Here is a 27,804-nt window from a genome sequence, read left to right as displayed (position 1 = left end):
ATCACCCACCCAGCAGAGTGTCTTTTCCCCAGCTCCTCCCACCTTGCAGTTCAGAGTCCATCCCTGAGCAGGAAGTGGGTGGAGACCACATCTGGGGCCTAAGAGGACACAGGTCTGTAAAAGGGTAGAGGAGGTGGCTGGGTCCCTGGAAAGATCCCTCCAGCAGGAGGACCGGAGCAGCTCATGGACCTTTCCAGACCCACGTGCAGACTCTGGAGGGAACTGGTCCTTGTGGGTAAGACAGTGGGGCTAGCAGGATACAGGTGGGGTAGAAGGGAGTGACCCAGGACCCTCAGCAGAACTCTCATGAACTCACACACCTGGGCACGGCTTGCCCAAGACACACACACACACACGCACACACAGAGGTAGCATTCCTCTCTACCCACCACAAGGCATGATGAAATTGAACCCCAACACACAATTCCCAGCAAGCACTTCCTCTGGGTTCACCTCCTCTGCCCTGATCCCCTCACTGCCTCTCTGGCAGGACCCCTCCCAATCCTTCACTTTCCCCCAAAACACTGTGCTTCCTCCTGATACTGACCACTCTCATGTTGCCCTGGTGGCCACATATACTGTCCTTCAAAACCTCTAGGGCCCACACCTGGAGCCCTGGAGCAGGGGGTCTCAGCTGTCTTTGCCTCCTCCGTGGAGGCAAGGCTTAGGGTTCCTATAGCAGCAGACACCTGCCCCCCACTTAGGAGATAACAGATACACACCCCCATTGGTGTTTGCACCACTAATCCTAAGTGGTAAATTAAAGACAGTGTAGATCCTCTTGGGGGAGTTTAATCCCCCCAGATAACCATTCTGAGCCCTCCTGCTGGGCTCCACCCTGATCTCTGGGGAGCTGGGGACACAGAAGTGAGTCAACAAGGAAGATGGACATGGGGAGGAGAAAGCAGAGATCAGGGTGCTAGAAGTGAGGAAGAGTATGTGTGGTGGGTCAAGAAGAGCTATGTGTGTGACTGGGGCACACAGTCTGGATGCTGTGTCTTCTGATGAATGAACAAAGGTGGTAAAGTAGGGTAGCTGTGACTCAAAAAGAGCCTACCTTGGGTCCTAGAGACCAGTTCTCTCTACATGTTTCACAAGCTATGCTAAGGGTTGAACCTATAGTGAGAGCACTGGGGAGCCATGGAAGATACATGAACAGAGGGAGAGCAGGGTCACCTATGAGGCTTCACAAGGATCCACAAAACTGACCTGTGAGGATGGGCTGGAGTTCAGGGAGGAGGCCAGCCTGGAACAGGACGATAAAAGAATGGACCAGGGCAGGGGCTGAGGTGATGGAGAGCGGGGGAACAGACTGCCAAGTCCTTCAGGAGCTAGAAACCCTTGACCCATTTTCCAAGGTCTCTGTGGATCATGATCTGCAGTGTAAACCTGTGTGCATGTATGTGTGTGTGTGTGCCTTTTTCTGTTTGTCTTCCTCAGCCAGTCTGCTGGCCTGTGGGATCCGCCAGGCCTCCAGCCAAATCTACATCACCCCGGATTCACTCATCGGAGTGGAAAGATATTCGAGCTCACTGGCCATCGAGAACGCCCCTGAAGATGTTCAGGAATACAGCTGGCACCGAGGTGCAAATGACACTGAGGAAAATCTGATTATCAGCTACAACGCCACATCTCATTCCAGGCGGGATGGGCCCATGTACAGCGGCCGGGAAAGTGTGTCCATTAGAGGTACCCTGAGGATCTGGAGGTCACAGTTAAATGACACGGGGAACTACACAGTGAGGGTGGACACCATCAATGACACCCAGAGAGCAACTGGCTGGCTCGAGATTCTAGGTGAGTTAGCAGCGGCCCCACCACCCAACTGCAGCTGAGTTTAGGGAACGGTGTCCCTTGAAGCTCACACTGTCCTGTCTCCACCCACCTCCAGATGACACTGGGAACCTTGGTGGATGGTAGCCCAGCTTCTCCCCAGAAATGGGACCCTCACTACCTTCAAGGGCTCCAGGTTCCCTCTCAGTGTATTAGTTATCTCCTGCTGTGTGACAAATAGCCTCAAACTTAGTAGCTTAAAAGAACACTGCTTCTGTGAGTCAGAAGTTCTGATGTGGCTCAGCCATTTCCAGCGCTGAGACTCACAGGGTGTTGGCTGGGGCTGTGTTCTCACATGTGACTCTGTCTACAGGATTTCACATCCTGGCTCTTTGCCTCTTCAAGGCCAACAAAAATTTCTCTGTCTAGAGAGGAGTCTAATACAACAAAGCTTATGCTGGAAGTAACAGACAGCCCATCACCTTAGCCATATTCAATAGGCTACAACAAAGTCAGGAGCTCCACTCACATTGAGGGGATGGGATTATAGAGGCGTTATACCATGGAGTGGAGATCATGGGGCCATCTTGGAATTCTGTCTACTCCAGTGAGATCCTGGTACTCCACAGGGCTAGGGCAGGACAGTGTGGATTTTGAAGGCTGGGAGAACTTAGTTCCCCTCTGACTCTTTATATACCATGTCACTTTTTGAGCTTCGGTTTTCTCATGTGTAAAATGGCAGTATTATCCATCGCTGTGGTCTGTCTTAAGGTTAGAGGCAGAAATTTGTAAAAAGAATGGGAAAAGTTAATGGGAGGAATCGTTATGGAGAACAAACACTGTCAGTTACTTTGAGTTCTATCTGCACTTCCTTTGATGGGGGTGTCCTGGTTTGGGGGTTCAGAAGCAACCATCAGGCCACTGGACAATAGTAAGAATTCACGGTTATTGTAATGGAGCCATAGAGATGGCTCAGAGCATTGGAAGACAGGTCAGTAGAGAACCCTCATTTCGACTGCCTCGTGCCCACTCCTGCTTCTATGTCCCTCTCAGCCCCAGGGATGCTCTCTTGCCAGGATCCTAGATCCTATCTTAGAATTCTGGGCTTCTCCCCTCAACATAGCCTGAAACCCCCGTTGAAGAGGAGCAGAGTGTGGGGAGACAGATCCAACCCCTAACCTTCTCCTCCCTGCTTCACCCAGAGTTGGAAATCCCGCAAATCTCAGTCAACACCACCTCCGTCGTAGATGGCGAGGATGCGGTGGCTGCCACTTGCTACACCAATGACAGCCACGTCCAGTGGTATGTGAATCATGCACCGGTGTCCAGCAATTACCGGATGACCATCTCCCTGGACAACAAGACCCTCGTTATCCGAATGTTCAGCCGCTTCGACTCACCACTTCAGTGCGGGATAGAAATTCTCCCAGAGTTCATTCAGAAAAGTGACCTCGTCTATGTGACAGTGGCCTGTGAGTGTTCTGGGGTCGTGAGAGTGAAGCTGTGGTGGGGCTCTGGGTTTTCCCACAGCATAGCAATAAAACTGGCAGAACTGGAGAGAGCAACATGAGCCGCCTTGCAGACAGCTGCTCTGGGTTCAAATCCCAGGTTTGACTATTTAACCCTTAGGCTTCAGAACCCTACTGGCTGCTCAGAACCCTGGTCTCCACTCAGTTTAAAATGGGGGCCCTAATCCCTACCTCTCAGATTAGAAATAGTGTCAATTTGTGACACCTGTCCCTTGTGTCATGAGGGGACTGCTTACAACCAATTGTTTGAAACATCATTTTATTGATTTGTTTTTGGCTGTGCTGGGTCTTCACTGCTTCGTGCAGGCTCTTCTGTAGTTGCATCGAGCGGGCGCTGCTCTTTGCTGTGGTAGCTTCTCCTGTTGCTGAACACGAGCTCTAGGGTGGGTGGGCGTCAGTAGTTGCTGCTCCCGGGCTCTAGAGTGCAGGCTCAAGAGTTATGGGCTCGGGCTTAATTGCTCTGAGGCTTGTGGGATCCTCCCTGATCGGGGATGGACCCCACGTCTCCTGCATTGGCAGGTGGATTCTTTACCACCGAGCCACCAGGGAAGCCCCTACAACCATTTCTTAAAACGACATTTCATTTCTTAATTTTTCAAAACCCAACTGTTCACGAGTCTTCAAATTCAGCTCACTGATCATTTTATTCAGTTCTTCTAAATTTAATAAAATCATGTTCACTTTTGCTGTTACTGGGATGGGACTGATCATACTCCTTTAAAGAGTTTGGTTTTCAAGCTAAATTATGCATTTTATAGACACTCTGTTAAAGTCCTCTGCTGCCCATCAACGCAAGTTGGTATCCCACTAAGACCTGCTCAAATTCTCAAACAAGTCTTGTAAATCCAAGACACTGAACTTAGAAAGGCAGTGAAACTCAGATTCTTTGAAACCTTCCAGGACTGTTCACACTGATTCAACTCTTTCATCTCTAAGTCTAGCGTCATCATCACATTTAAATCTGGAACCACTCTTGCAGTGTCTCAGATTCCCTAAACCGAGAGCTGTGGACAAAGGGGTCATCATTTCTGACCTTCCCACACTGCTCACTGGCCAGAGGTTCGGAACCAAAGCCAAAGACACGGGGGCTGCAAGTGTTCAGGGAAATTCCTCCCAGGTCATAAGGGTACTTGCCTGGTCCTTTTGTAGGTCAACAGGGGACTCGTGAATCCCTAAACCTCTCCTCTGAGCCTCGTTATCCTCAGGCATGAAATGGATCAAGAGTGGCTGTGGTCACATGGGTTGGGTGGGAATTAAGTGAGTGTGTGAATGTGTGACATGTTTAAAACAGTGCCGGGAGTGCAGTAGGTGTGATGCCTGCTTCTACTTTTACTTTTCTATTTTATTACGAAGTGAAGGGCAGCCAGGGAGCTGGGCTGTAGTACCTCTTGGCAACAGAAGATGCTACGGTTACTGTCATTGTCGTTGGCTCAGCTGCTGTGGCTTGGATGGGTCTGGGAGTCTGCTTGGGGTACAGAGTGGGGGCATCTGGGGGCTGGGGAGGACTTCGTGTGGACTGAGAGAAGGAGTCGGGACCCTCAGGTGTCAGAAGCATGGTTCCAGGGGTCCTGCTCTGTCTCTGCAGATGGGCCCTACAGTCTGCAGCTCAGGAGCAGTCCCACTGACTTCAGTGGCATCCTGTCTGCTGAGATTGGCTCCCAGGTGGAGATGGAGTGCATCTCCTATTCCAGACCAGAATCCAAGTACCGCTGGATCCACAATGGCTCCCTCCTGAGCTTCTCAGAGAAGAACATCACCCTCCCAAGTCTGACCTGGGACCAGATGGGCAGATACAGGTGCATCGCAGAGAACTCCGCCACCCAGCTGACCTTGTACGATGAAGTCCACATCCAGGCACCCTGTGAGTGCAGGAGAGGCCTGTCGCTCTCTCCAAATCTCCCCACTTCTATGCCTCTGCCTGGGGGATGCCTGTCATCAGAAATGTCCTCTTCACCGTGTGTTGCCATGCTCACAATAGTCAGATGAAGTCCCCTCAACCTCCCAAGTCCAAGTCCAAACTGCCTCCTTTATGAAGCCCCCAGAGTCCTCAGGTTAGAGTTGGAGTGAATTCCAGGGATGCGGGATCAGCCAACACTGACTAAGCATTTACTCTAGCAGCTACCTTTCTAACCTGGGTGATTCTAAGCTGGGTGACCCTCCAGTCTCCTTACAGAGAAAGTGACCATTATTAGCATCACCTTCACTCTACCAGTGAGCAAATCGAGCCACAGAGAGTTTGGGCGCTTTGTTCAAGGCTCCAGTTCTCATGGGCAGAGGATGCAGGATTCAAACCCTACAGCCTCTGCCCTCCACAGATCCATGGGGCTGCTCTGAGATGAGGAAGTGGGAACACGCCAGGGGAGGTGGTACGGGGGACGTGGGGAGCTGTCCATGGTGTGGCCTCTGGAGCAGGTTAGGAAGGAGTCTGCACGTAGGGGAGGCACCTATTCAGGAACCCCATGTCCAACCCTCTACACTATGGAGAGAGATGGACAGGCTTGGGGAGAGAGTAGGCATGCAGGGCCGTGAAGAGCAGGAGCTCTGGAGCCTAGTGACCTGAGATCAAATCCCAGCTCTGCCACTGCCCCTCTGTGTGAACAGGGGCAGCAGCGTCACCTCTCTGAGCCCCAGTTTTCCCCTTTGAAGTTTGGTAGTGAGGGTTCTAGTCGATGGGGTTGCTGCATGAGAGAAATCAGTCGGCACGAGAAGCTGTCAGCCTGGCTCAGAATGATGTGAGTGGACATCAAGTGGGGGCTGGAGACATTTATTTCAGTTACCTCTCACTATTTACTAAGGATCGAACAGATACAACTTTTGTGTATGAATGATGCTTCAATTCATGCCATTTGACATCCATTGGACTATTAAACTTCAGAAGGTCAGAGAGAGGCTGGACAAGCACTTTGATAATCATTTGTCCCCAGTTTTTAACACGGTACCTGGCATACAGTTGGAGCTCAGTGAATGAATCCCTGTGGAATGAGTTTATGACCCTTTGTATCCAGCACACCCTGCCCTGCTGCCCTCCGTCCCCTTACTTGGGCTCATGCTTTTCCAGAGCACTTCTCACTACCTGTGATGAAGTGGGATGTTTCTTTGCTTAATTGCTGACTGCTCCACTTCCCAGCTAGAATGTCAGCCCCATCAAATCAAGAAGTTTCTTTTGTTCACTGCTGGGCCCCTAAACACCCGGAACAGTGCTTCGCACATAGAAGAAGGTGCTGAGAAATCGTCAAAGAGCAGATGTGTGAGCATACAAAGGGATGAGCGAATGGTGCTCTTGACAACCTCTATGCATCTTCTCCTCCTAGGGCACCGGCCTGTTGTCAGCAGAAGTTTCACCATCTCAGGCTCCTTGTTGGTGTTTCTCATCATATTCACAGTTCTGGGCTTCACCCACTTCCTTATGGTCCTGATCCGTGCCCTGTTCAGACATTACTCTACCAGGTAGGTACCTATTGCATTGGACCCAGGGTGGGACACTGGCCGGGGGCTCAAACTCAAGGGACAGCACATCCTTGAGAGGGAAGGCAGAGCCAGAATGGGGAAGGGACCAACCAGGAACTGCGTATTCAGGGATCATCTGGGCAAACAAATAGATAACAAGGACATGAGGCTCCATCTGCTCACCGGTAAAGTAGAGATGATGAAAGGACTGATGCTGAAGCTGAAGCTCCAATACTTTGGTCTCCTGAGGCAAAGAGCCGACTCATTGGAAAAGACCCTGATGCTGGGGAAGATTGAGGGCAGGAGGAGAAGGGGGAGACAGAGGATGAGGTGGTTGCATAGCATCACCAACTAGGTGGACATGAGTTTGAGTAAACTCCAGGATATAGTGAAGGACGGGGGGCCTGGCGTTCTGCAGTCCATGGGATCGCAAAGAGTCAGACACAACGTAGCGACTAAACAGCAACAATAACAACAAAGTGGAGGTGATGCTGATAACAATCACTTACTCTGTGCGGAGACTGGTAGTGTCACCCAGGTTACAGTGCTGGGCGCTGGCATGGAGGAAGTGCTCAGAAAATGTGAGCTCTCCTTATTGCCCCGGAATTTACCCCAACTCTGATCTTAGGACTCTAGGGGCTTCATAAAAAGAGGCAGTTTAGACTTGAACCTAGGAAGTTGTGTGACTTTGGGCAAGTGACTGCCCAGGAACCTCTGCAAACACCTGTTCTTTCAGCCACAAAATATATCTTATGTATCTGTTTGGTGAGTTCAGGACAATTTCTATACATGATCTACCATAGTGCCTGGCATAAAACAGGTGTGAAATTCATCATCATGAATAATCAAGCCAGGTAGTACCTATATCTTTTCCAGGAACACCCTGTCTGTTTTCCCTCTCCCCTGCCCCACAGCATTGCTCTCTAGCGACCTTAAGACCTCAGAAATATTAAACTGTGTAAATGTTGGAGACACTCATTGTAAGGGGTAAGCCCCCAGATTCCTTATCTCTCTTAGGAGTACGGGGCCTTGGAAAGAAGAAGCTGACCCCTCATCTACCCAGGACTCTCAGTTTCCTATGGATCCCAGATCTGACTTCTTCCCTAATTTCTCTCCATAGGGCAAATTGGTCTATATGACTGTCTGCCTCAGACCTGGAGAATAAAACCGGACAAGCAAGGAGGTGAGGCGGAAGTGAGAGTCCCCATAGGGACGGGCTAGGCTGGAAGGGGCCCAGGGACTTCCTGGAGGGGACAGCCAAGCAAGGGACTCAGGCCAGTCCCACTGGGACTGGAGGTGGAGGCTCCCAGAGAACGTCTACAGTCTGCTCCTAGGACTGGGTGGTGGGATGCTGGGGAACCCCAGGAGCACATGGACACTGACCACTCCATCTGCCAATCAGAACCAGCCAATGGGATGCAGACTGGGGCGGGGCATGCGCGGAGCTCGGAGTTCTAATTCCCACGCCTCTTCCCCACCAGTAAATTGGATTTCAACTTCTCTACTCCCTTAACCAGACCCGGTGGGACCATTAGAGAGGCTGCAAAGATGCCCCATCTCAGCATCGCCAGTGACAGAGAGTTGGAGCCACAGCGCATGTCGGATGAATGTCATGGTTAGAAACTGCTGGGCAACGAGACTCACTGGTGTGCGAAATGTTCACAACTTGATGCCGAGTTAGAAACGCACAATACAGACCTGCATCTGATAAGACCATGTTGTGAAAAGTATAGATTAGTTAACTGATATAGGTACAATATTACAGTATGTGTACACACACACATACACACATATGCTATATATATCCAGTGAGATGGTTGGATGGCATCGTCGACTCAATGGACATGAGTTTGCACAAACTCCGAGAGATAGTGAAAGACGGGACCCTGGTGTGCTGCAGTCCATGGCGCAAAGAGTGGGACATGACTTAGCAAGTGAACAACGATGACAATATCCACATATAGATATACCATATGTATCTCCATATATATAAAAATATCTGTGCACAAATTGTAGAAACTGTTAACTCTTAATGGTGCTATCTAAATTTCCCTTTTTGCACTTTACCGTATGCTCTGAAGTGGTTTTTTTTTTTTTTCCTTCTCAAAGTGTATACGTTGTTTTCATATTTAGCATAAGAACCAATAAAATTAAAACAACATACGGTTTATTGAGACCTCATAATGCCATTTCTGGAACTTCTTCTTGAGCTCTCTTCATGCACGTGTCCAAAAATATCGAAGCAAATTTGCTCATCCCCATAACAGAATAGAAAGAAGGGAGGGAGGGGAAAGAAAAAGATCTCCTGGCCATATCTATGGGAGTGTGGAGGCCCAGCCAAGCCTTTGTGGTTGTCGCTGCTCTCAGGAAATACCTGACTGTTTGAAGGTATTTCAAACAGTGAAATATGAAGCAGTTAGGGCCATTTCTGGACACAAGGCAGTCTCCTGGGCCCATTGCTTAAGACCTCTTGTTCCGTCTTGGGTCCTCTAGCCTTCGTCTCCTCATCTGCATCTGCCTGTCCCCAAGTCACTAGGTCATTCACTGCTGTTTCTTCAGTAAAAATCAAAAGTCCTCATGGGAGATTATTTTGTGCAAACACATGGCCAAGGGGTCTGCTGGTTGCCTGACCCAACAACAGCCCATGAGGAAGAGACCCTCAGAACCCTGGAGGGGCGTGAGTCCCAGTGCTGCCCTGAGTAGCTGGGTGACCCCGAGGCAGCTGCCTAACCTCTCTGAGCCTGGTTCCTCGTCTCCATAACCTGAGTGACACTTTGCATTCCTTAGGATCCTTCAGCACACCTGGCACAGAGCCTCACACCAGCCAGGTGCTTGGCAAAGGTCCCAGGAAGCCATATGTGTATCTGATCGTTTTTTAGAAGAAAGCTACTGTCAGACTCCACCACCCAGCTGGGACCCAGCAAAGGCACAGACGACCTTCCACACCCCAGTTCATTCCCCAGCTTGATTCAGAAGTGACAATGCTTCTGGGAACTTTGAATTAATGCCTGGTCTCAACTGGGGAGTGGGAGGTAGTTATAAATTCTGCTGTTCAAACCCAGAAGGCATCCTGGATGGGGCTGGACAGTGGCCAAGCCACGTCAGGTAAACAGGGACCTTCCTCTGGGAGGAACGATGAGGTTTTTTTTTTTTTTTCATCATGAGTGCAGGAAGGGAGAAGGAAAAGAGTGAGTGGGGCTTTCTGTCTGTCACTGCCTGGATCCACCCACCGGGCACAGGTCATTCCAGGATTGCAGCTGAGTGGCTCAGAAAAAGCTGGGAGGGTTGTTATGAAGAGTGATTCAGGAGAAGGAGGCAACAGGGATCCCAGTCCTTGTTAGGAGAGAATCGGGACTGTGAGCTGCCATGAGAAATTCTTCCGGATATAAATTGTCAAGATTTGAGATGGAAACCTCTTCCCCTGTGCCAGGCTCCCAGCTCCCTCCCCTGTGGAGTCCTATTGGAAAGAAGTGCCTGCTATTGCATCTTGGTGCTATGTCTGTATGCTCTCCCTACACATCCCAAACCCTTTTTTGTGGCCTCTGTGCTCGATTATTTAACCACCATTGTTGTTGTTTAGTCACTAAGTCGTGTCCAGCACTTTTGCACCCCCATGGACCACAGCCTGTCATATCTATGCATTAAGATGCATTAGATTCACAAGTATTTCCAAAAATTGCTTGATGTGAATAATAAAAAACTAAACACATCCCTCATAGGCTTCCCTCATAGCTCAGTCGGTAAAGAATCTGCCTGTGTGCGATGCATGAGACCCTGGTTCGATTTTTGGGTTGGGAAGATCCGCTGGAGAAGGAAAAGGCTACCCACTTCAGTATTCTGGCCTGGAGAATTCCATGGACTATACAGTCCATGGGGTCGCAAAGAGTCGGGCACGACTGAGCGACTTTCACTTTCACGATACAGACTTCCCTGTAGCTCAAACAGTAAAGAATCTGCCTGCAATGCAGAAGACCGGGATTTGTTCCCTGGGTTGGGAAATTCCTCTGGAGAAGGGAATGGTAATCCATTCCAGTATTCTTGCTTGGAGAGTTCCATGGACAGAGAAGCCTGGTGAGCTACAGAGTCTGTGAGGTCACAAAGAGTTGGACACAACTGAGCGACTAACACAAAGACATCCCAAGTTAACCATTGCGTATTCCCATTGACAGAGATGGGCACGTGTTCTACGTCTGTATCTAAACATATATCTCCATAAAAAAAGTCAAATCACTCTATTGTACACTTGAAACTGATATAATATTGGAAGTCAATTGTGTGTGCTCAGTTGTGTCCGACTCTTTGTAGCCCCGAGGACAGTAGTCCACCAGGCTCCTCTGTCCACGGAATTTTCCAGGCAAGAATACTGGAGGGGGTTGGCATTTCCTTCTCCAGTGGATCCCGTTTTTTTAGAACTCTTCACTATGACTCATCCGTCTTGGGTGGCCCTGAACTATGGCTCAAAGCTTCATTGAGTTATGCAAGCCCCTTCACCAGGACAAGGCTGTGATCCATGAAGGAGGAATTTCTGATACTGCACATTAATTTTACCTATTCCTGAGCTTCATATCAATGGAATTATAAGGTATGTATTCTTTTGCATCTGGTTTCTTTCATTCAACATGTATTCAAAATTCATTCTCGTTACATGTGTTGTTGTTGTTGTTTTTGAGGACTAGTATTCCATTGTATGGATATACCATACTTTGGTTATCCATTCTCTTCTAGTATTTGGGTTATTTCCACATTTAGGCCATTATAAATAATGCTGCTATACACAGTCACATATAAGTGTTTGTGTGGATATTTGCTTTTATTCTTCCAGAGTAAATTTCTAGGAGTAGAATTGCTGGGTCATAGGATGGATGCATTATGCGTAACTGTACACAAAACTGCCACATCATCTTCCAAAGCAGTTGCACTATTTACATTCCACCCCAGAAATGTGTGGCTTCCAGGTGGTGCAGTTGTCAAGAACCCTCCTGCCAAGGCAGGAAACGCGGGTTCAATCCCTGGTTTGGGAAGATCTCGGGAGTAGGAAATGGCAACCTACTCCAATGTTCTTGCTTGGAAAATTCCACAGCCAGAGGAACCTTGTGGGCTACAGTCCATGGGGTCACAGAGAGTCTGACACGACTGAGAGTCTGAGCACACTCAGAAATGTACAAGAGTTCCAGCTCCTCCACATCCCCTCTAATATTTGGTATGCTTAGGTTTTAAAACTTTAGCCACTATAACAGTTGTGATAGAACATCTATTGTGATTACAATTTTCATTTCTCTGGCATCTTTTCAGCACTTTTTCATGTGTCATTTGGATCTCTTCTCTTACAAAAATATATATATATATTTTCCCAATTTAAAAATTAGGTTGTCATCAGTGTAAAAAGTAAAATTCAACTGAGCAGATTTAAATATCTAATTAGATATTTGCTTATTCATGAATCAGGCAACATCTCACTGAACAAGTAGAAAGATGTACAAAATGGAAGTCTTTTATATCGGAAGGGTGCAGGGACCAGGGAAGAATGAATTACTTCATCTTTCTTTGGGAGATAGAGATCTATATGGAACATCATCTCACTAGTGCTGACCAGAAAATTACAAACGGACTGGTTAAAGGTCACATCCTTGGGAGGCTGAAATCGCAATTAGGTTAGGTAATAAGTGTTGTTTGCTGATATGGGGCTTAGCAAGTATGACTCCATTTGGGGCCCAACTTCTTTTTTGAAAACATCGGTTTATCAACTAGTAAGAATTCTTTATATATAAGTTCAACCTGTCTTTCAGGGATCTCTTGATAGATAGAAGATATAGATAGATAGATATGATTTTCTCCTACCTTATAGCTTCCCTTTTATATTATTAATTCTGTCTTTGATGAACAGAAGTGTTTAATGAAGTCTAATTTAGGTATTTTTATGCTTAGTATTTTGGATGTCCTTTAAGAATTCTTTGCACATCCATAGATATTTTTCTAAGTTTTCTTCTAGAGTAATGCTGTCCAAAAGAAATAGAATGCAAGCCATGTATGTAATTTTAAAAGTCTTAATAGCCACCATAGAAAAACAACTTGGTGAAATTACTTTTAGATTTTATTTATTTATTATTTTTGGCTACACTGAGTCTTCGTTGCTGCATGCAGGCTTTTTCTAGTTGCCCTGATCGAGGGCTACTCTTCTCTGCTCTGCGTAGGATTCTCATTGTGGTGGCTTCTCTTGTTGCAAAGCATGGGTTCTAGGGTGTGGGAGCTTCCGTAGTGGTGGCTCGAGGGCTCTAGAGACTCAGGAGTTACGGTGCATGGGTTTAGTTGTCCCACGGCATGTAGGATCTTAGTTTCCCGAGTGGAAATCTTAGTTTCCCGAGGGATCAAACCCATGTCCCCAGCATTGGCAGGAGGACTCTTAACCACTGGACCACCAAGGAAATCCGAAATTACTTTAAATTGTATTATATTTAACCCACCATATCAAAAATATTTAAACATGGCATTGCCAACTGAAAAAAATTCACAATGTGAGAGTTGTGAGTTAAGCTTTATTCAGGGCAAAATGAGGACTATAGCTCTGGAGACAGCCTTTCTAGGTCTAAGAAACTGCTCCAAAGAGATAGGGCAAAAGGTCAGTATATATGTAACTTAGGAACATGCAAGCAAGCTTTTTTTTTTTTTTTTGCCACTTCATTTATTTTTTTAATTAATCACATATTTTTTTGAAGAAGGTTTCTGCTTGTCTTGTGAAGGTTACTGCTAGTCACGAGGAGCAGACATCACCAGGAAGGAATTGAGTGCTTTTCTAGACATAAGGAGATGCATGAATTGGGCTCATAAAATCATCTCCTGAAAATATCTAACTGTCTGAAGACCTGTCCTGCCAGTTTTTCCCACAACACAGATACCTCATTCCTGACCTCCACCCTGAACTCTCTTCAGGGGGTAACAAAGGTCAGCAGCTACAGCAGCTCAGGATTTGATCTTTGTTGAGGTAGATGGCAAGTGCCAATTTGTAGGGGACAAAATCAATATTATAAAGTATGAATGAGACTCTCCTTCAGAAATGGGGGTTGGGGTAAAGCAGGAGGGGGGCCCAAGGGAGGTGATGGACCAAAGCCTGAGGTTGTCTGGGGGTCACACCTCGAACCCCGCTTTTAATTCCTCCATCTCCTCATCTCCTCACCAGCCCTAAACCACACACCCCACATCCTTATTTCTGAGACGCTGGAGCCCGGCCACCCCAGGAACCTGACCTGCCCTGTGCCCTGGGTCTGTGAGGTGGGCACACCCCCCATCGTCTCCTGGACATCAGTTGCTGCCACCTCCCTGGGCCCCAGGACCCCCCCTCTCATTGGTGTTCACCCCATGGCACCAAGCTCCCCTGTCAGGTGACCTCACCTGGAGCCGAAGTGAGCACAGCGAGGATCGTCCACTTCAATGTGTCCTGTGAGAGCTGGGCCAGGACGCCCGGGTCCCTGACAGGGTCCAGAGGGCAGCCATTACCCATAACCGGGGGTCACAGGCCTTGAACACAGGTCCCAGAATTTGGCCTGGGAGGGGGTCAGGAGGATCCCTGCCCCATCCTTTCCCCATTTATGCAGCTCCTGAGGACACAGGGCCCACGTCCACTGAGGCCTCACTACTGACACGGGTCCCCCATGTCTCTCTGTCACAGACTTTCCACTGAACTTGACTGTGACCATTGTCCAGGAAAATGGCACAGGTAGGAAAGAGACCTCTCCCAGGCTGTGGGAAAGGGCTGCTTCCAGCCCAGGGCCCCACCTCAGTGATCCGAGACCCTCTTGTGGATGAACCCAGTAGTCCCTCCCCCTTCTCTGCCCCCATGACCACTGTGCCATCCAAGAAACAGAATGCTGACGGCCCCTCGGAATCTCCTTCTTGTTTCTCCTCCCCACTGCACACCCACTTCCCTCAATAAGCCCCAAGTGGAAAAAAAAGGGAAAGTGTTAGCTCAGCCATGTCCAACTCTTTCCCACCCCATGGACTGTAGCCCACCAGGCTCTTCTGTCCATGGGATTCTCCAGGCGAGAATACTGGAGTGGGTTGCCATGCCCTTTTCCAGGGGTTCTTCCCAACCCAGGGATTGAACGAACATCTCCTGCACTGCAGGCAGATTCTTTACCTGATTTCTGAGCCACTAGGAAAGCCCCAATAAGCCCCTAGCCTCACTTTAATGCCAGCTGGTTCCTTGCTTTTCTCTGTAGTTTTATAATCTGAGCATGCTGCCTTTGGTACTAAGCTTTGCACTTGTTTGTCTTTGTGTGTGTGTGTGTGTTACATTTATTTTTATTAAAAACTGCTACAAACAAACAAAGCCTGTACAAAAAACTTGAACATCCACCCCTGTGAAACAGCAAGCTCCAGCAACATTATCGCTTAGGACTTCACATTCCTCATTCCTCTGCCTTGGCCTCATAGTCTTCCTCTGTCATGTATCTGTCTTCCTGCCCCACTACTTTGAAATAGTAGTCTTGAGAGACATTATCGCCTAGGACCCCCTCTTCCTCTGCCTCGGCCTCGGCCGCATCCTCTTCCTCGGCCTCGGCCTCGGCCGCATCCTCTTCCTCGGCCTCGGCCTCTTCCTGCAACAGCTTCCCTTTTCTTAGACTTCACCTTTCGTTCCTCATCCACGAGTAGTGTATCCAGAGGTAAGCTGTCTGGCAGAATAAAATACCGAATGCTATTTCCTCGAATACTCAGTGGTTCCAGCTGTACAGGTTCTCTGTTCTTCAGGGTCATTTTCACTGCTCTAAGATGTGTATTCATACTGACATCTACACCTGTGATTATTCCATGGACCTGTGTTCCATTCTTTAATTCGATGGTTACAGTTTCGTGACTCAATTTTATAAAAAACCTCACGCGCTTCATCCTAGCGGTGCCGTCACCCTTTTGGCCCAATAGTACACGAAATCCGACCATCGAGAGCTGAGGTTGGGCGTATGAATGACCGGAAACACTTACTCTCTGGGCCTGCACTTGTTTTTCTTAAGACTTGGTATAAAGAGAAAAAAAAATGCATCTGTTTTCTTCCATTCAGCTTCATGCATCTGCCCATCTTATACCCCTCACCCCTCTCGTGGAACCATTACCCATAACCTGGGGTAGGGTCGGTGCTGTGATCACTGAGAAGGGAAGGTGCAGGGTATATGCATACATGGGCATGCCCACACCATCATCAACTCTTGCCTTTTCAGCTGATATCTCATCTTGCAGCCCCATCCCCTTCTTGGACCCCCTCTATCCTGACCGACTCACTGTCTCCTAGCAGGGGCAGTTATAGTATCTCAGTGCTCAGAAGGGCTGTTTCCCGTGGTCCCTAATTTGCAAACAAAAACAGAAGAATCGGAGAAGAGACAGAGGGAAGTCACCGAGAATCCAATGGTGGGTGAAAGAGGAACTTTTGACCACAAGCCATCAGAGTTTAGGAGGACTTTTAACCCCACTTATTCAATTTGCTGAAGAAGACACTGAGGTCCAGAGCGGGCAAGTGAATTGCACAGGAAGTCAGTTCATCAGTTGACAGCTTAGGGTTCATTGGGCTGGGTGATAGGAAGTGTATGTTAATATGAGAGGGAAGAATTGTCAACTCTTACCATGAGGTGAGGGAAGAAATTTCATTCACTCACCAACCAACTACACTGTACCTTTAGGTTTTTAGTAAAGATTCAACCCTTGCTCTTGAGAAAATCAACATCTGGTTGGGAGACAGATCATCCGACAATTCCAGTGAGACAGGGAAAGTGCCTGTGGCGGGGAAACAAAGACATGTGATGGGTGGGGCTCTTGCTTCTCTGGACTAAAGGGTGAGTTCTCAGAGAGGAATAGGCCAAACAGACATAGTGGGGACTTTCAGGGTCTCACAAGTGATGTGAGTTCTGCAGATGACCCTGGACGCTCAGGTACCATGTTCCCAATCCCATTCACTCTCCCACTGTGCTGGGGATCCTCCACCAGCTACCAAGCTCTGGGCTCTGTCTGTGACCAACCCCACCTCTGCACCCCTTGGGTTCTCTCTGGTTTCTGGGGATCCCTAGGAAACGGCGATGCCGCTATCCGTGGTGCTGATTCGGAGTTGATTGGTGACTCGGAATGTCTGCAGCCTTGGGGAAGGGGAGGGGAGGTTGACCACAAAGAACAAGGACCCTCGGTCTGGATTCAGGAGGGTCAACAATATGTCAGACGTGCCGGGAAGGGCCAGGTCTACCTGGGAGGAGGGACTCCAGGGAAAAGAAGATCTCTGTTCGTCTTCCTTGACCTTCTGGCCACCCTCAGGAATGTTTTTTGGAAAACGCTAGGCTGTTGACACACTGGTCCAAGCACTGGGTAAGGTGAAAGCTTTGTTCTATCCCTTAACATATATGATCCCATTTCATTTTCTGAACATGCCTGACAGAAAGGGCTAATCCCCCTCATCAAATAGAGGGAGCAGTTGACAGACAGATAAGTAGCTGTAGGTACTAGTTTCCAAAGAGCTCCAAACAATCCCACCACTTCCTTAAGGCAAAATAGTAATAAACTTCGTTTATTACACAACGAAATTTATTACGTCTTCCTCTTGAATCTGGACTGAGCTCATTACTGCTTTTACCAATAAAATGTGGAGGACAAGATTCACATGGCTGCGACCCAAACTCAAAGGGCAAAAATAATGTGCTCTATGAAACAAAGTGAAAGTGAAGTCGCTCAGTCGTGTCCGACTCTTTGCGACCCCATGGACAGTAGCCTACCAGGCTCCTCCGTCCATGGGATTTTCCAGGCAAGAGTTCTGGAGTGGGTTGCCATTTCCTTCTCCAGGGCATCTTCCCCACCCAGGGATTGAAACCGGGTCTCCCGCATTGTAGGCAGACGCTTTACTGTCTGAGCCACCAAGGAAGTCCAATGTGCTCTACAGTCTTTCTAAAAGCCTATCGTAATCCCACAAAAGCAGATAATCGAATGCAGCCACTTCGCCTTTTAAGCGTCCGGCACGGTAACAACTCACTACCCTAGTTAACAGTACGCGCTCCGCGTCCCTTGCCCATGCGCAGGCGCAGAAGGAAACAGCGCAGTGGATTTTGGGAGTAGTAGGCAGATTGAAATAAGGGGCCGCAGGGACTGCTGGGAGTTGTAGGCCGAGGGCCTCAATAACCACCGCTGCTTCAGGTGGAGCCGTCGCGTGGGGCTATGGGAGCCGTAGGCAATACAGCGCCCAAACCCTTGTGGGAGTCGTAGTCTCGGAGCCACTTCCGTACAGGAGTTCCGCGTGTTAGGCAGTTTGGACGATCCAGCACCGCGTTCTACTCAGGTGAGTTATTTCCTCCCGGACCTGGTCGGCCCCTGAGCGCCCGCTCTTTGTTGCGGTGCCGTGCGAAGGTTGAGGAACTCTCCGGGGGTGATAACATTCGCCTCTGACGTCCCAATGCTTGTATCCCAGAGGCCTACTGACCGGAATCCTCACTGTGGGCTCTGCGGTCCAGCTTGTCTCTGGCCCGCCCACCCCTCTCCCCCGCGTGGGCTCGGGGAAATTCGACCATTTCCCTGCCCTCACCCCCAACTGGATACGTCCAGGAGGTCCCTACACTGTCCTGAAATCCGTCTTGATAGAATGATGTTACACACTACCCATCATTCTGACAAAGCTGCGATCTGAAGGCATCTCACTTGGGGTCTGGGCCCCGCCTTCTGGGAGCGCTTATTCCCTCAGCATACAGATCTTTACTGAGCCCCGATCCTTTGCCAAATCCCTTGCAAGGCAGGGGGTCAGTGGTGGCTGAGCCAGACCCTGTCCCTCCCTGCTTGTAGTGAGCTCACAGGACAGGGGAAGGGTGACAGGCCTGTCACCATGAAGGGTAGCGTCGTGATCCGGTTGGGATGGAGGCATACAAGGGGCTCTGCGACCCCAGAGGGGGCGCCTGAGCCAGCCTGGGGTCTATAAAATTTTCGAGGGGAAGATGCTTAATACACGTTTCAAATCTGACGTGTCCAAATGGAATTCTAGTCAGCCTCCTCCACAACTAAATGTTCCCATCATCCTCCCAGGTGCTCAGGCCCAAGCCTCCAAATCATTCTTCATTCCTCTCTTTTCTCATGATCCCACCCCAATCCAAGTCTTGTGCAAGTCCTACGGACCCTACCTTCAAAATAGATCCAAAACCCCACCTTTTCTTGTCATCGCCACTGCCAGCACCCCAGTCCAGGCCAACATCATCTCACTGACGATCACCATAGCCTCCTCTCTGGCCTCCCTGCCTGCCACAGTCTGTTCCCCATACAGCAGCCAAAGGGAAACTTTTAAAACCTAAGTCAGATCATTTGCCTCCTTTGCACAGAACCCTCCCATGACTCCCATCTCTCTCAGAATTAAAATTAAAGCTGTTTCATGGCCTATGAGCCACTGAAAATCTGCAGACTCCTTTCCTGGTGGGGTCTTCCTCATTCAGGAGGCAGGTTCCTGGGCCCTAGTGACTGTAGATTTAGGGGGAGAAGAGAGATGAGTCCAGAGTAACTTTATGTCCTGTCCTACGGAGGAGCTGGGTGGAGATGTGGTACTCTCAGCAAGCAGGGAACAGCTGGGCAAGAACAGGTTTCTCCGTGGGGAGCAGGGGACTGGTCAGTTTGGGTACCTAGGATTCTGGAGAACCGGTGGGTATCTTCAATGGGACATTTGAAGGACGAGCCTGATGGACATCGTGATTCAGTCACCCACAAGGAAAACGAGTTGGGCAGGACCTGGGAACCACGAAGGTGCCTCTCCAAAAGAGGCTGAGCAGGAGGCAAATGAGGAGAGCGAGGGAGAATCAAGCCAGAGGCAGGGGTGAGGTGAGATGCATGGGAGGATGTAGAGAAGACCCTGGGCAGTTTTGTGGACAATTTTGCGTGTAGAGGAGGGGAGGGGAGGGAGACCAAGGAGGAGCCTCCTGCAGTATCCAGCAGAGAGACATGGTTCAGACCAGGGTCGCAGCTGTGGAGATGCTAAGGAGTGCTGGGCTTCTGGGTCTGTTTTGAAGCTACAAACAGGATTTGCTCCATTCTAGTTCGATGTATGGGGTTTGAGATTTGAGGACATGCCCCAGGTACATTCTCAGTGGGGCATTTGGAGGAAAGGTTGAGACCTTACATTGCAATTTGGAATCACCTACAGGGAGAGTTAAGAGGGATGGAGAAAGCAGCCCAGTGTCCTGGGACACAAAGCTCCTGCCCTGAGTAGCTGGAGGGACAGAGCTGAGAGAAGCAGGTTTGGGAAGGGGGATCAGGAATCTGGGTTCTGCGATGCCTGTCAGACAGCTGAGTTGCATTGGCACCTAACTGGTGTTATAGACAGTAAGCATGCGAGTCACATAAAATGATTCCACACTCTATGGGAAATCCTGGAAACAGGATGAACTGCTCAGAAGCTACTGCACTATGATAGTCCAGCCCGGAGATGATGGTGCCCTGGAGGGGAGGGACTCAGTCTGGTGGGTTCTTATGGGTTCCCCTGGCAGGTGGGTCCAAGAAGGGAGGGAATTGTGGCTGGGTGGGGAGGAATGAGGTGGGGGGAACAGAAGGAGTCAAAGATGGGCTGATCCATCTCTTGATAAGGCCACAGAAGCTTGCAGGAGATTCTGAGATGACTGCCCTGCCTTTCAGAGGATACAGTCGGGACCCATTCCTAGAGACAGCATCCCACCCCCACCAAAGTGAAATTCAGTTGGTCTTTCCTGTTTATCCCCATTCCCCTAACAGAACTGCTGGCAGTCCCCTTGCCTCCTTCTGTTCTTAGATCACTGACCCTTCCCAAGCTCTCTGAGCAGCCCTGGAAGCCCAGGTCAGTGACCTGTCCTTCTGATCAGGGTTGTAAGAGGGGTGGCTTCCCCGGAGACTGTGAAACGGGTCCTTAATATGCACCTCCATCCCTCCAAACAGAATCCAACCTAACTTGCCTATCTCTCCCTCTCCCCTCCACCCTTCACCCCCAACCAGCTACTTCTCTCTCCTTGGTGTGTAATGGGTGTAATCCAAGAAGCCTTCCTGGAGGCACTAGCCTCCTTAAACCTTCAAGAGTCAAACAGTTGACCCTTGAACAACATGAGTTTGAACTGCTCCACTGAGACTCAGACTTTTTTTTTTTTTCCAATAAATACATACAATACTACACCATCCGCAGTTTAGTTGAATCCTTGGACTTGGAACAGGGAAGATATGGAAGGCCGACTGCAAAGTTATGTGGAATTTGGTTGTACTCCCAATCCTCGTGTTGTTAAGGGGTCAACTGTATACATATAACCCTCCCTTACTCTGGAAGATGGAGAAGGAAATGGCAACCCACTCCAGTATTCTTGCCTGGAGAATCCCATGGACAGGAGCCTGGCAGCTCCTGTCCAAGGGGTCGCAAGAGTCGGACACGACTTATCGACTAAACTACTAACTACTACAACTACTCTGGAAGAAGCCTACCTGGTCCCCACTATTCTCGGCAGGGACACTACCCTCTGTAAGCAACGACCCGTAATCCGGAATCCACGTGTAACCCGCCTCCCCTCTCCACCCATCCAGGAGAAGCCGACCCCTCCCGCCTCTCCAGGACCCCACGATGCCTGCCCCGCAGTGCGCCTCTTGCCACAAGGCGCGCGCCGCCCTCCGCCGTCCGCGCTCGGGCCAGGCGCTGTGCGGCGCCTGCTTCTGCACCACCTTCGAGGCCGAGGTGCTGCACACGGTCGTCGCGGGCCGCCTGCTGCCGCCTGGCGCCGTGGTGGCCGTGGGCGCCTCAGGCGGCAAGGACTCCACGGTGCTGGCGCACGTGTTGCGCGAGCTGGCCCCGCGCCTGGGCATCTCGCTGCACCTCGTGGCGGTAGACGAGGGCATCGGCGGCTACCGGGACGCGGCGCTGGCGGCTGTCCGGCGGCAGGCGGCGCGCTGGGAGCTCCCGCTCACCGTCATGGCCTACGCTGACCTCTTCGGGGGCTGGACGATGGACGCTGTGGCCCGCAGCACGGCCGGCTCTGGCCGCAGCCGCGCCTGTTGCACCTTCTGCGGGGTGCTGCGGCGCCGCGCGCTGGAGGAAGGGGCACGCCTCGTGGGAGCCACGCACGTCGTGACCGGTGAGCGCAGGCGCGACCCAGAGGGGGCATGGTGGGAGGGGCGCATGCGCGGGATAGGGCACCGTAAGGGCGCTGCAGTGCGTGCCCAAGTGGTAATGGAGACTATGAATGGCCTAGAGGAAAGCACCGAACACGGAGAAGGGGATGTGCGCATGCTCCAGCATGGGGCCTGAAAGTACAGGTTACTGCCAGGGTGGTGCGGGCGGGAGGAAACAGGATGGGCTGGGCATCACAAAGACTTTGAGTCTTGGCCGCTCTCTTGGTCTGCACAGCTTGACAAGGAGGGTGGGAGGTGGGAGAAGCGAGTGGCAGAAGTTAGTCTCTGGGTATTAGGTCTTTGAGTCTTTACTTATCTGTAATCGTCTCTAAAACTCTTGGTCTCATGGCCCCCAGCTCTCTCTGTTCAGAATCCATCTCTATCGCTGGAAAGTATCTCTCTGCCTCGTAACTTCTTTTTCTTGTTGGCACCTCTTCTTTTCCATAACTCTCTTTTCTTCTCTCGCTCTCATCCATTCCTTCAACAGACAACCACCGGGTTTCTACTAAATGCCAGCTCCAAGCTGTTATTAATATATAGAGTAGGCACTACACACATTTATATTAAATACGCTCACATCCTCATCGGGCTGTGGCTGAGAATACAGCAATGCCCGGGACAGACCTAAGCCCGCACCTTTGCACAGTCCAAATATAAAATGATAAACGGTCATAAATGCTACTGGGAAAAATTACATGGAGCAAAAAGAGGACCTTATGGTGTGGAGAGAGGGGATGAGGGAGGGCTTTTGAGATCCGGGGGCTCTGGGTGAGGAGGTGAAGAGGAGTGATGTTTGAGGGGGGTGGAGGTTGTTCCAGGCAGAGGGAACCATCTGTGCCCGGGCCAGTCTGAGGGGCCCCAGGAAGACCAGAGCAGTGGGTGGAGTTCAGATCCACTTTCCCCTTTTGATGGTGAGGCGTTAACATCTGATCCTTTGAGCAATGGGGAAATGGCTGACAAAGGCTCTGAAAAGCACAGTAGAGCAGGGGTGAGGCGCCTGGGTTGGAGAGGCAAGGGCGGAGCAAAGGACATGAGCTTGGAGGGTGGCAGCTGTGGGTGGTCCAGGTGAGCAACCATGGTTGTCAGAACCAGTGCTTTTTTTTTTAATGCTGTGTAAATATTCCCTTGCTTTCTCCCTGGTCCCTCTAAACAAAGACAACACAAAAACATTGCAGTCTGTGCCATCAAAGGCACTTCTGTCAACTACTATGAGTTTTCTATGGCTGCTGTAACAAATCACCACAAATTGAGTGGCTTAAAACAACACACACACACACAAAAAAAAACACACACACAAATGCATTAGGTTAGATCTGGAGATTAAAGTTCAGGCAGAGGTCTCACTGGTTGGCATTCCTCTGAAGAATCTACTGGAAAGTCCATTTTCTTGCCTCTTCCAGTTTTTAGAGGCTACCTCTTGGAGGCCTCCTTCTTCCAGCTTCAAAGCCAGCAGCTGAGTCCTCATCTTGCATGGTCTGACCTTGCTTGTGTTCCCACATCTTCCATCCTGACTCTTTAACTTTAAGGACCCCTGTCATTACCCTGGGGCCCACTTGGCTCAGCTAGGCTGATTAGTAACCCTCATTCTATATGCAATCTTTATCTCTTTCACCATGGGACCCAATATATTTTCAGGTTGGGGGGGTGGGGGATTCTGCTTACTACAACAGTCCTCTTTCCCACCTCCATTAAATGACTTCCGTGTAGTCTGAAGTACATTTTTTTGTTGGTGGTGGTGGCGGCGGGGGGCGGGGGGGGGGGCGGGGGAGGGGGTATTTTGGCCTTATGGGATTTTGGTTCTCCAACTAACGATTGAACCTGGTCTCTCAGCATCCAAAGCACAGGGTCCTAACTACTGGACCACCAGGGAATTAATTCCCTTTAGTACACTTTTAATTGAGACTGAAATGACAGTCTTCCCGACCCAGGGATCAAACCCAGGTCTCCCGCACTGCATGCAGATTCTTTACCTTCTGTGCCACCAGGGAAGCTCTGAAATGATAGTTGTAGCCTAAAGGACTTTCACTGCTAGCAGAGGGCTTGGTCTGCGATAAGTGGGGGATAAGTAAGTTACCCCGCGTTGCTCCACAGGAGCCTGGGTGCGTCGCCCTCTTGTTTCTCGCCGGGTCCCCCCGCAGCCTCCCGCAGGCCGCCCCGCGATGCCCCGGGGTCTCCTCCCGCGGCCCCACCGGCCCCAGCCCCCTCCTCACGGCTCCCGTCTCCCCTCCCTCAGGACACAACGCGGACGACATGGCGGAGACGGTGCTCATGAACTTCCTGCGGGGCGACGCGGGCCGGCTGGCGCGGGGCGGGGGCCTGGGCTCCCCGGGCGAGGGGGGCGCCCTGCCGCGCTGCCGCCCGCTGCAGCTGGCGTCGCAGAAGGAGGTGGTGCTGTACGCGCACTTCCGCCGCCTGGACTACTTCTCCGAGGAGTGCGTGTACGCGCCCGAGGCCTTCCGCGGCCACGCGCGCGACCTGCTCAAGATGCTGGAGGCGGCGCGGCCGTCGGCGGTGCTGGACCTGGTGCACTCGGCCGAGCGCCTGGCGCTGGCCCCGACCGCGCGGCCCCCGCCGCCCGGCGCCTGCTCCCGCTGCGGGGCGCTGGCCAGCCGCGCGCTCTGCCAGGCCTGCGCGCTCCTGGACGGCCTGAACCGCGGCCGGCCCCGCCTGGCCATCGGCAAGGGCCGCCGGGGGCTGGACGAGGAGGGGCCGCCACGGGAGCCGCAGCCGTCCCGACCGCCGACTTCCGAGCCGGTCCCCGACTTCTAGAGACTCCAGTTCCCCGCGGGGATCCAGCGCCGTGGGGGCACGGGGCTGCCTATAAATGACACGGAATGAACCCGAGTTACCTGAGCCCGGGCTTCGTGTGCAGCTGGGAGAGAGACGGAACCTGTTGCCTGCGATCCTGCAGACGCTGGGGCTCTGGGCTCCTGGGGCTGGGGGCTGGGGACTCCTAGGTCTCAGAGAGGGGAGCACTAAACGACCTCCATTCCTGAGTGAGTGGGAATTAGGGGGCTGCTGTACAGGCTTGCCTGTACCTCTTTGGGGTTCTGGACGTGCTCAGATAGCCCTAACCCCTCTCGATCGCCTACTGCCCGCCTGATGATCGTGTTTGCCTGTAGTGGGCTAAGCACAACCACACCGGTGGATGGACATGTCAGTTACAGCACTCATGGTGTTTCTGTGTGAGCGCTGGGTGTACTGCAGGCGCTGGGCCATCTCATTTCACCCGCACCACGATCTCATTGGCTGTAGCCCGAGGCCCATAACTGGCCTGGGGTCACCTCTCTGGAGCCCCACCTGAGGCTCTTCAAGACGGTGGAATTAGTCCTTATTCCCACTACCTCCTGAATCTCTGATGGATGAAGAGCAACTGGGGCGGCTCTCCAGACTTCAGATTCTAGAGGCAGAGCTGGGTGAGCTTGGGTCAGTGACTTAACCTCTCAAATCTTCCGTTTGCTCCGCTGAAAATGGAATCAAGGCCTCCCACCAAAGCATTGTTGTGAATGTTTGATAAAGCGCTCAATAAATGTCTGACTTGGCTGTTCACACTAAGATTTGGCCACCAGGGGGCGCTCGATTTGGGGGTTTCTGCCCTGCCAATCCAGATAGGTGTGAGGCTCAGAAACTGCCTGCCTGACTCCTGAGGAGGCTTGATGTCCTCAGTCCCACCTCCAAGCTTTGCTGGGCTGCTCCTTTGTTAGAAATGCCCTCCTTTCCCATCTTCCTGCTCACATCCTCCAGGGGCCTCCTGGAAGCGTTCCTGAATCTCTCCTCCTGCCCTGCCCAGCCCAGGACATTGGGAGTCTCCCAAACCCCAGCTGCTGGGTCCTGGCCTCTGGCCATCCACACTCTTTGGGTCTCTCTTTTCCTATTTAGATTGGGCTGGAGGGCCGGGAACAGATGCTTGGAGTCCCCTGTGAATTAATCGACCATTAGGTTAATTATTCGTTCAACAAACACGTATTGAGCACTTCATCTGTGGCCCATGTGCCAAGGGCTAGGAATACTGCAGTGAGCAAAAGACAAAACCCCCGGCTGCCATGAGGTTCACAGTCTGGGAGAAACAGACAATAAGTCAATGAATATATAATGTCAGATAGTGATTAACACAACAAATAAAAATAAAGCAGGATTAGAGAGAGAGATAGTGAGTGCCAGTGTCCATAGGGGTCAGGGCATGGCCTCTTTGAGGAGGTCACATTTGAGCAGAGACCTGAGTGAAGCAAAGGAGTGAATCATAAAGCTATCGGGACTGTCCTGGTGGTCCAGTGGTTAAGAATCTGCCTTGCGATGCAGGAGACACAGGTTTGATCCCTCTTGTGGGAACTAAGATCTCACATGTCAGGGGGCAGCTAAACCACCCCCCCACACACCCACACCACAGCACCACAACTACTGAGCCCACCCACCACAACTAGAGAGTCTTTGGGCTGCAACAAAAGATCCTGAGTTAACTAAGACTGAAGGCAGATCATAAAGCCATCTTGGGAAAGAACTTTCCAGGCAGAAGGAACTGCTGATACAAGAGCCCAAGGGTGGGAATAAAGTTGATAAGTCCAGGAAACAACAGCCAGGTGGTGTGACCAGAGCAGAGCGGGCAGGGAGGAGAATAGCAAGAGTTGAAATGCGGTGGTAGCCAGGGTGGGTCCTGCAAGGTCTCGCTCAGGCAGGAGCCCATTTCCCAGTTCTAGTTTGCCAGGCCCTTGCGGAGCACTCCTTCCTTGCGTTAAGCTCAGTGATACGATAGATTGTTTTGATCCCTAATTTTACAAATGGTGAATTTTGGGCTCAGAGATGTGAAGTGACTTCCCAAGGTCACAAAGCCGTAAATCAGTGAAGAAGCTGGGGCTATTCACCCTTTTTGCTGTGCCGCCTGCTGGAAGTCAGGGGACTTGGGCCCTTGCTGCAGATCAGCCACTGATTCACCTTGTGGTTTTGGGCAAGGGACTTTTCTTTAATCGAGTTACCCCCTTCACATCAGGAGGTGGGTGGTTGATTAGACTTCTGTTGTAGTTTAGAACAACACTAACCAACAGAAATATATTAATAATATGAGCCATATATGTAATTTAAAGATTTTCTGTAGCCATATTTTTAAGGAGGGGAGGAAACAGGTGAAATGTTAATAATATATTTTATTACGGTGTATTAAAAAGTAGAGACATCACTTTGTTGACATAGGTCCATAGAGTCAAAACTATGGTTTTTCCAGTGGTCATGTATGGATGTGAGAGTTGGACCATAAAGAAGGCTGAGCACTGAAGAACTGATATTTTTGAACTGTGGTGTTGGAGACTCTTGAGAGTCCCTTGGACTGCAAGATCAAACCAGCCCATCCTAAAGGAAATCAGTCCTGAATATTCATTGGATGGTCTGGTGCTGAAGCTGAAGCTCCAATACTATGCCCACATGATGTAAAGAGCTGACTCACTGGAAAAGACCCTGAGGCTGGAAAAGATTGAGGGCAGGAGGAGAAGGGGGGTGACAGAGGATGAGATGGTTGGATGGCATCACCAACTCAATGGACATGAGTTTGAGCAAAGTCTGGGAGATGGTGATGGACAGGGAGGCCTGGTGTGATGCAGTCCATGCGGTCACAAAGAGTCAGACACGACTTAGCAACTGAACAACAACAACAGATATCCAAAATATTACTATTTTAATGTGTCAGTTCAGTCACTCAATCATGTCCGACTCTTTTCGACCCCATGGACTGCAATAGGCCAGACGTCCCTGTCCATCACCAGCTCCCGGAGTCTGTGATGCCATCCAACCATCTCATCCTCTGTCGTCCCCTTCTCCTCCCATCATTAGGGTCTTTTCAGATGAGTCAGTTTTTCACATTAGGTGGCCAAAGTATTGAAGTTTAACCTTCAGCATCAGTCCTTCCAATGAAGGGAAGGACTGTCCAAGGGACTCTCAAGATTCTTCTCCAACACCACAG

General features: G+C 50.5%; 3 protein-coding genes across 3 annotated transcripts; 2 read left to right on the top strand and 1 right to left on the bottom strand.

The window, feature by feature from the left end:
* Nucleotides 1–53: 53 nt before the first annotated feature.
* CEACAM18 (CEA cell adhesion molecule 18) lies at nt 54–8,878 on the top strand. Its single transcript, XM_061389111.1, has 6 exons — nt 54–235; nt 1,441–1,797; nt 2,976–3,245; nt 4,888–5,163; nt 6,614–6,749; nt 7,870–8,878. Exons 1-6 carry the CDS (start codon nt 184–186, stop codon nt 7,886–7,888), a joined length of 1,110 nt encoding a protein of 369 aa, XP_061245095.1. The 5' UTR covers nt 54–183; the 3' UTR covers nt 7,889–8,878.
* Nucleotides 8,879–14,776: 5,898 nt separating this feature from the next.
* Nucleotides 14,777–16,444, bottom strand: LOC133229632 (small nuclear ribonucleoprotein Sm D1-like). Its single transcript, XM_061386218.1, has one exon. It carries the CDS (start codon nt 15,678–15,680, stop codon nt 15,240–15,242), a length of 441 nt encoding a protein of 146 aa, XP_061242202.1. The 5' UTR covers nt 15,681–16,444; the 3' UTR covers nt 14,777–15,239.
* A 1,256-nt stretch (nt 16,445–17,700) lies between these two features.
* Nucleotides 17,701–26,330, top strand: CTU1 (cytosolic thiouridylase subunit 1). Its single transcript, XM_061386167.1, has 3 exons — nt 17,701–18,045; nt 21,276–21,820; nt 24,091–26,330. Exons 2-3 carry the CDS (start codon nt 21,313–21,315, stop codon nt 24,624–24,626), a joined length of 1,044 nt encoding a protein of 347 aa, XP_061242151.1. The 5' UTR covers nt 17,701–18,045; nt 21,276–21,312; the 3' UTR covers nt 24,627–26,330.
* Nucleotides 26,331–27,804: the final 1,474 nt, after the last annotated feature.

Source organism: Bos javanicus, chromosome 18, assembly GCF_032452875.1.
Source record: "Bos javanicus breed banteng chromosome 18, ARS-OSU_banteng_1.0, whole genome shotgun sequence".
NCBI lineage: Eukaryota > Metazoa > Chordata > Mammalia > Artiodactyla > Bovidae > Bos > Bos javanicus.
The sequence above is the reverse complement of the archived record's forward strand: the minus strand, read 5'-3'. Positions and strand labels throughout refer to the sequence as shown.

Coding starts and splice junctions, on each gene's coding strand:
- CEACAM18 (XM_061389111.1), top strand. CDS start 184: ATGGACCTTTCCAGACCCACGTGCAGACTCTGGAGGGAACTGGTCCTT. Junction 236..1,440: donor GAGGGAACTGGTCCTTGTGG/GTAAGACAGTGG, acceptor TGTCTTCCTCAG/CCAGTCTGCTGGCCTGTGGG. Junction 5,164..6,613: donor AGTCCACATCCAGGCACCCT/GTGAGTGCAGGA, acceptor TTCTCCTCCTAG/GGCACCGGCCTGTTGTCAGC.
- LOC133229632 (XM_061386218.1), bottom strand. CDS start 15,680: ATGGTCGGATTTCGTGTACTATTGGGCCAAAAGGGTGACGGCACCGCT.
- CTU1 (XM_061386167.1), top strand. CDS start 21,313: ATGCCTGCCCCGCAGTGCGCCTCTTGCCACAAGGCGCGCGCCGCCCTC. Junction 21,821..24,090: donor AGCCACGCACGTCGTGACCG/GTGAGCGCAGGC, acceptor CCCCTCCCTCAG/GACACAACGCGGACGACATG.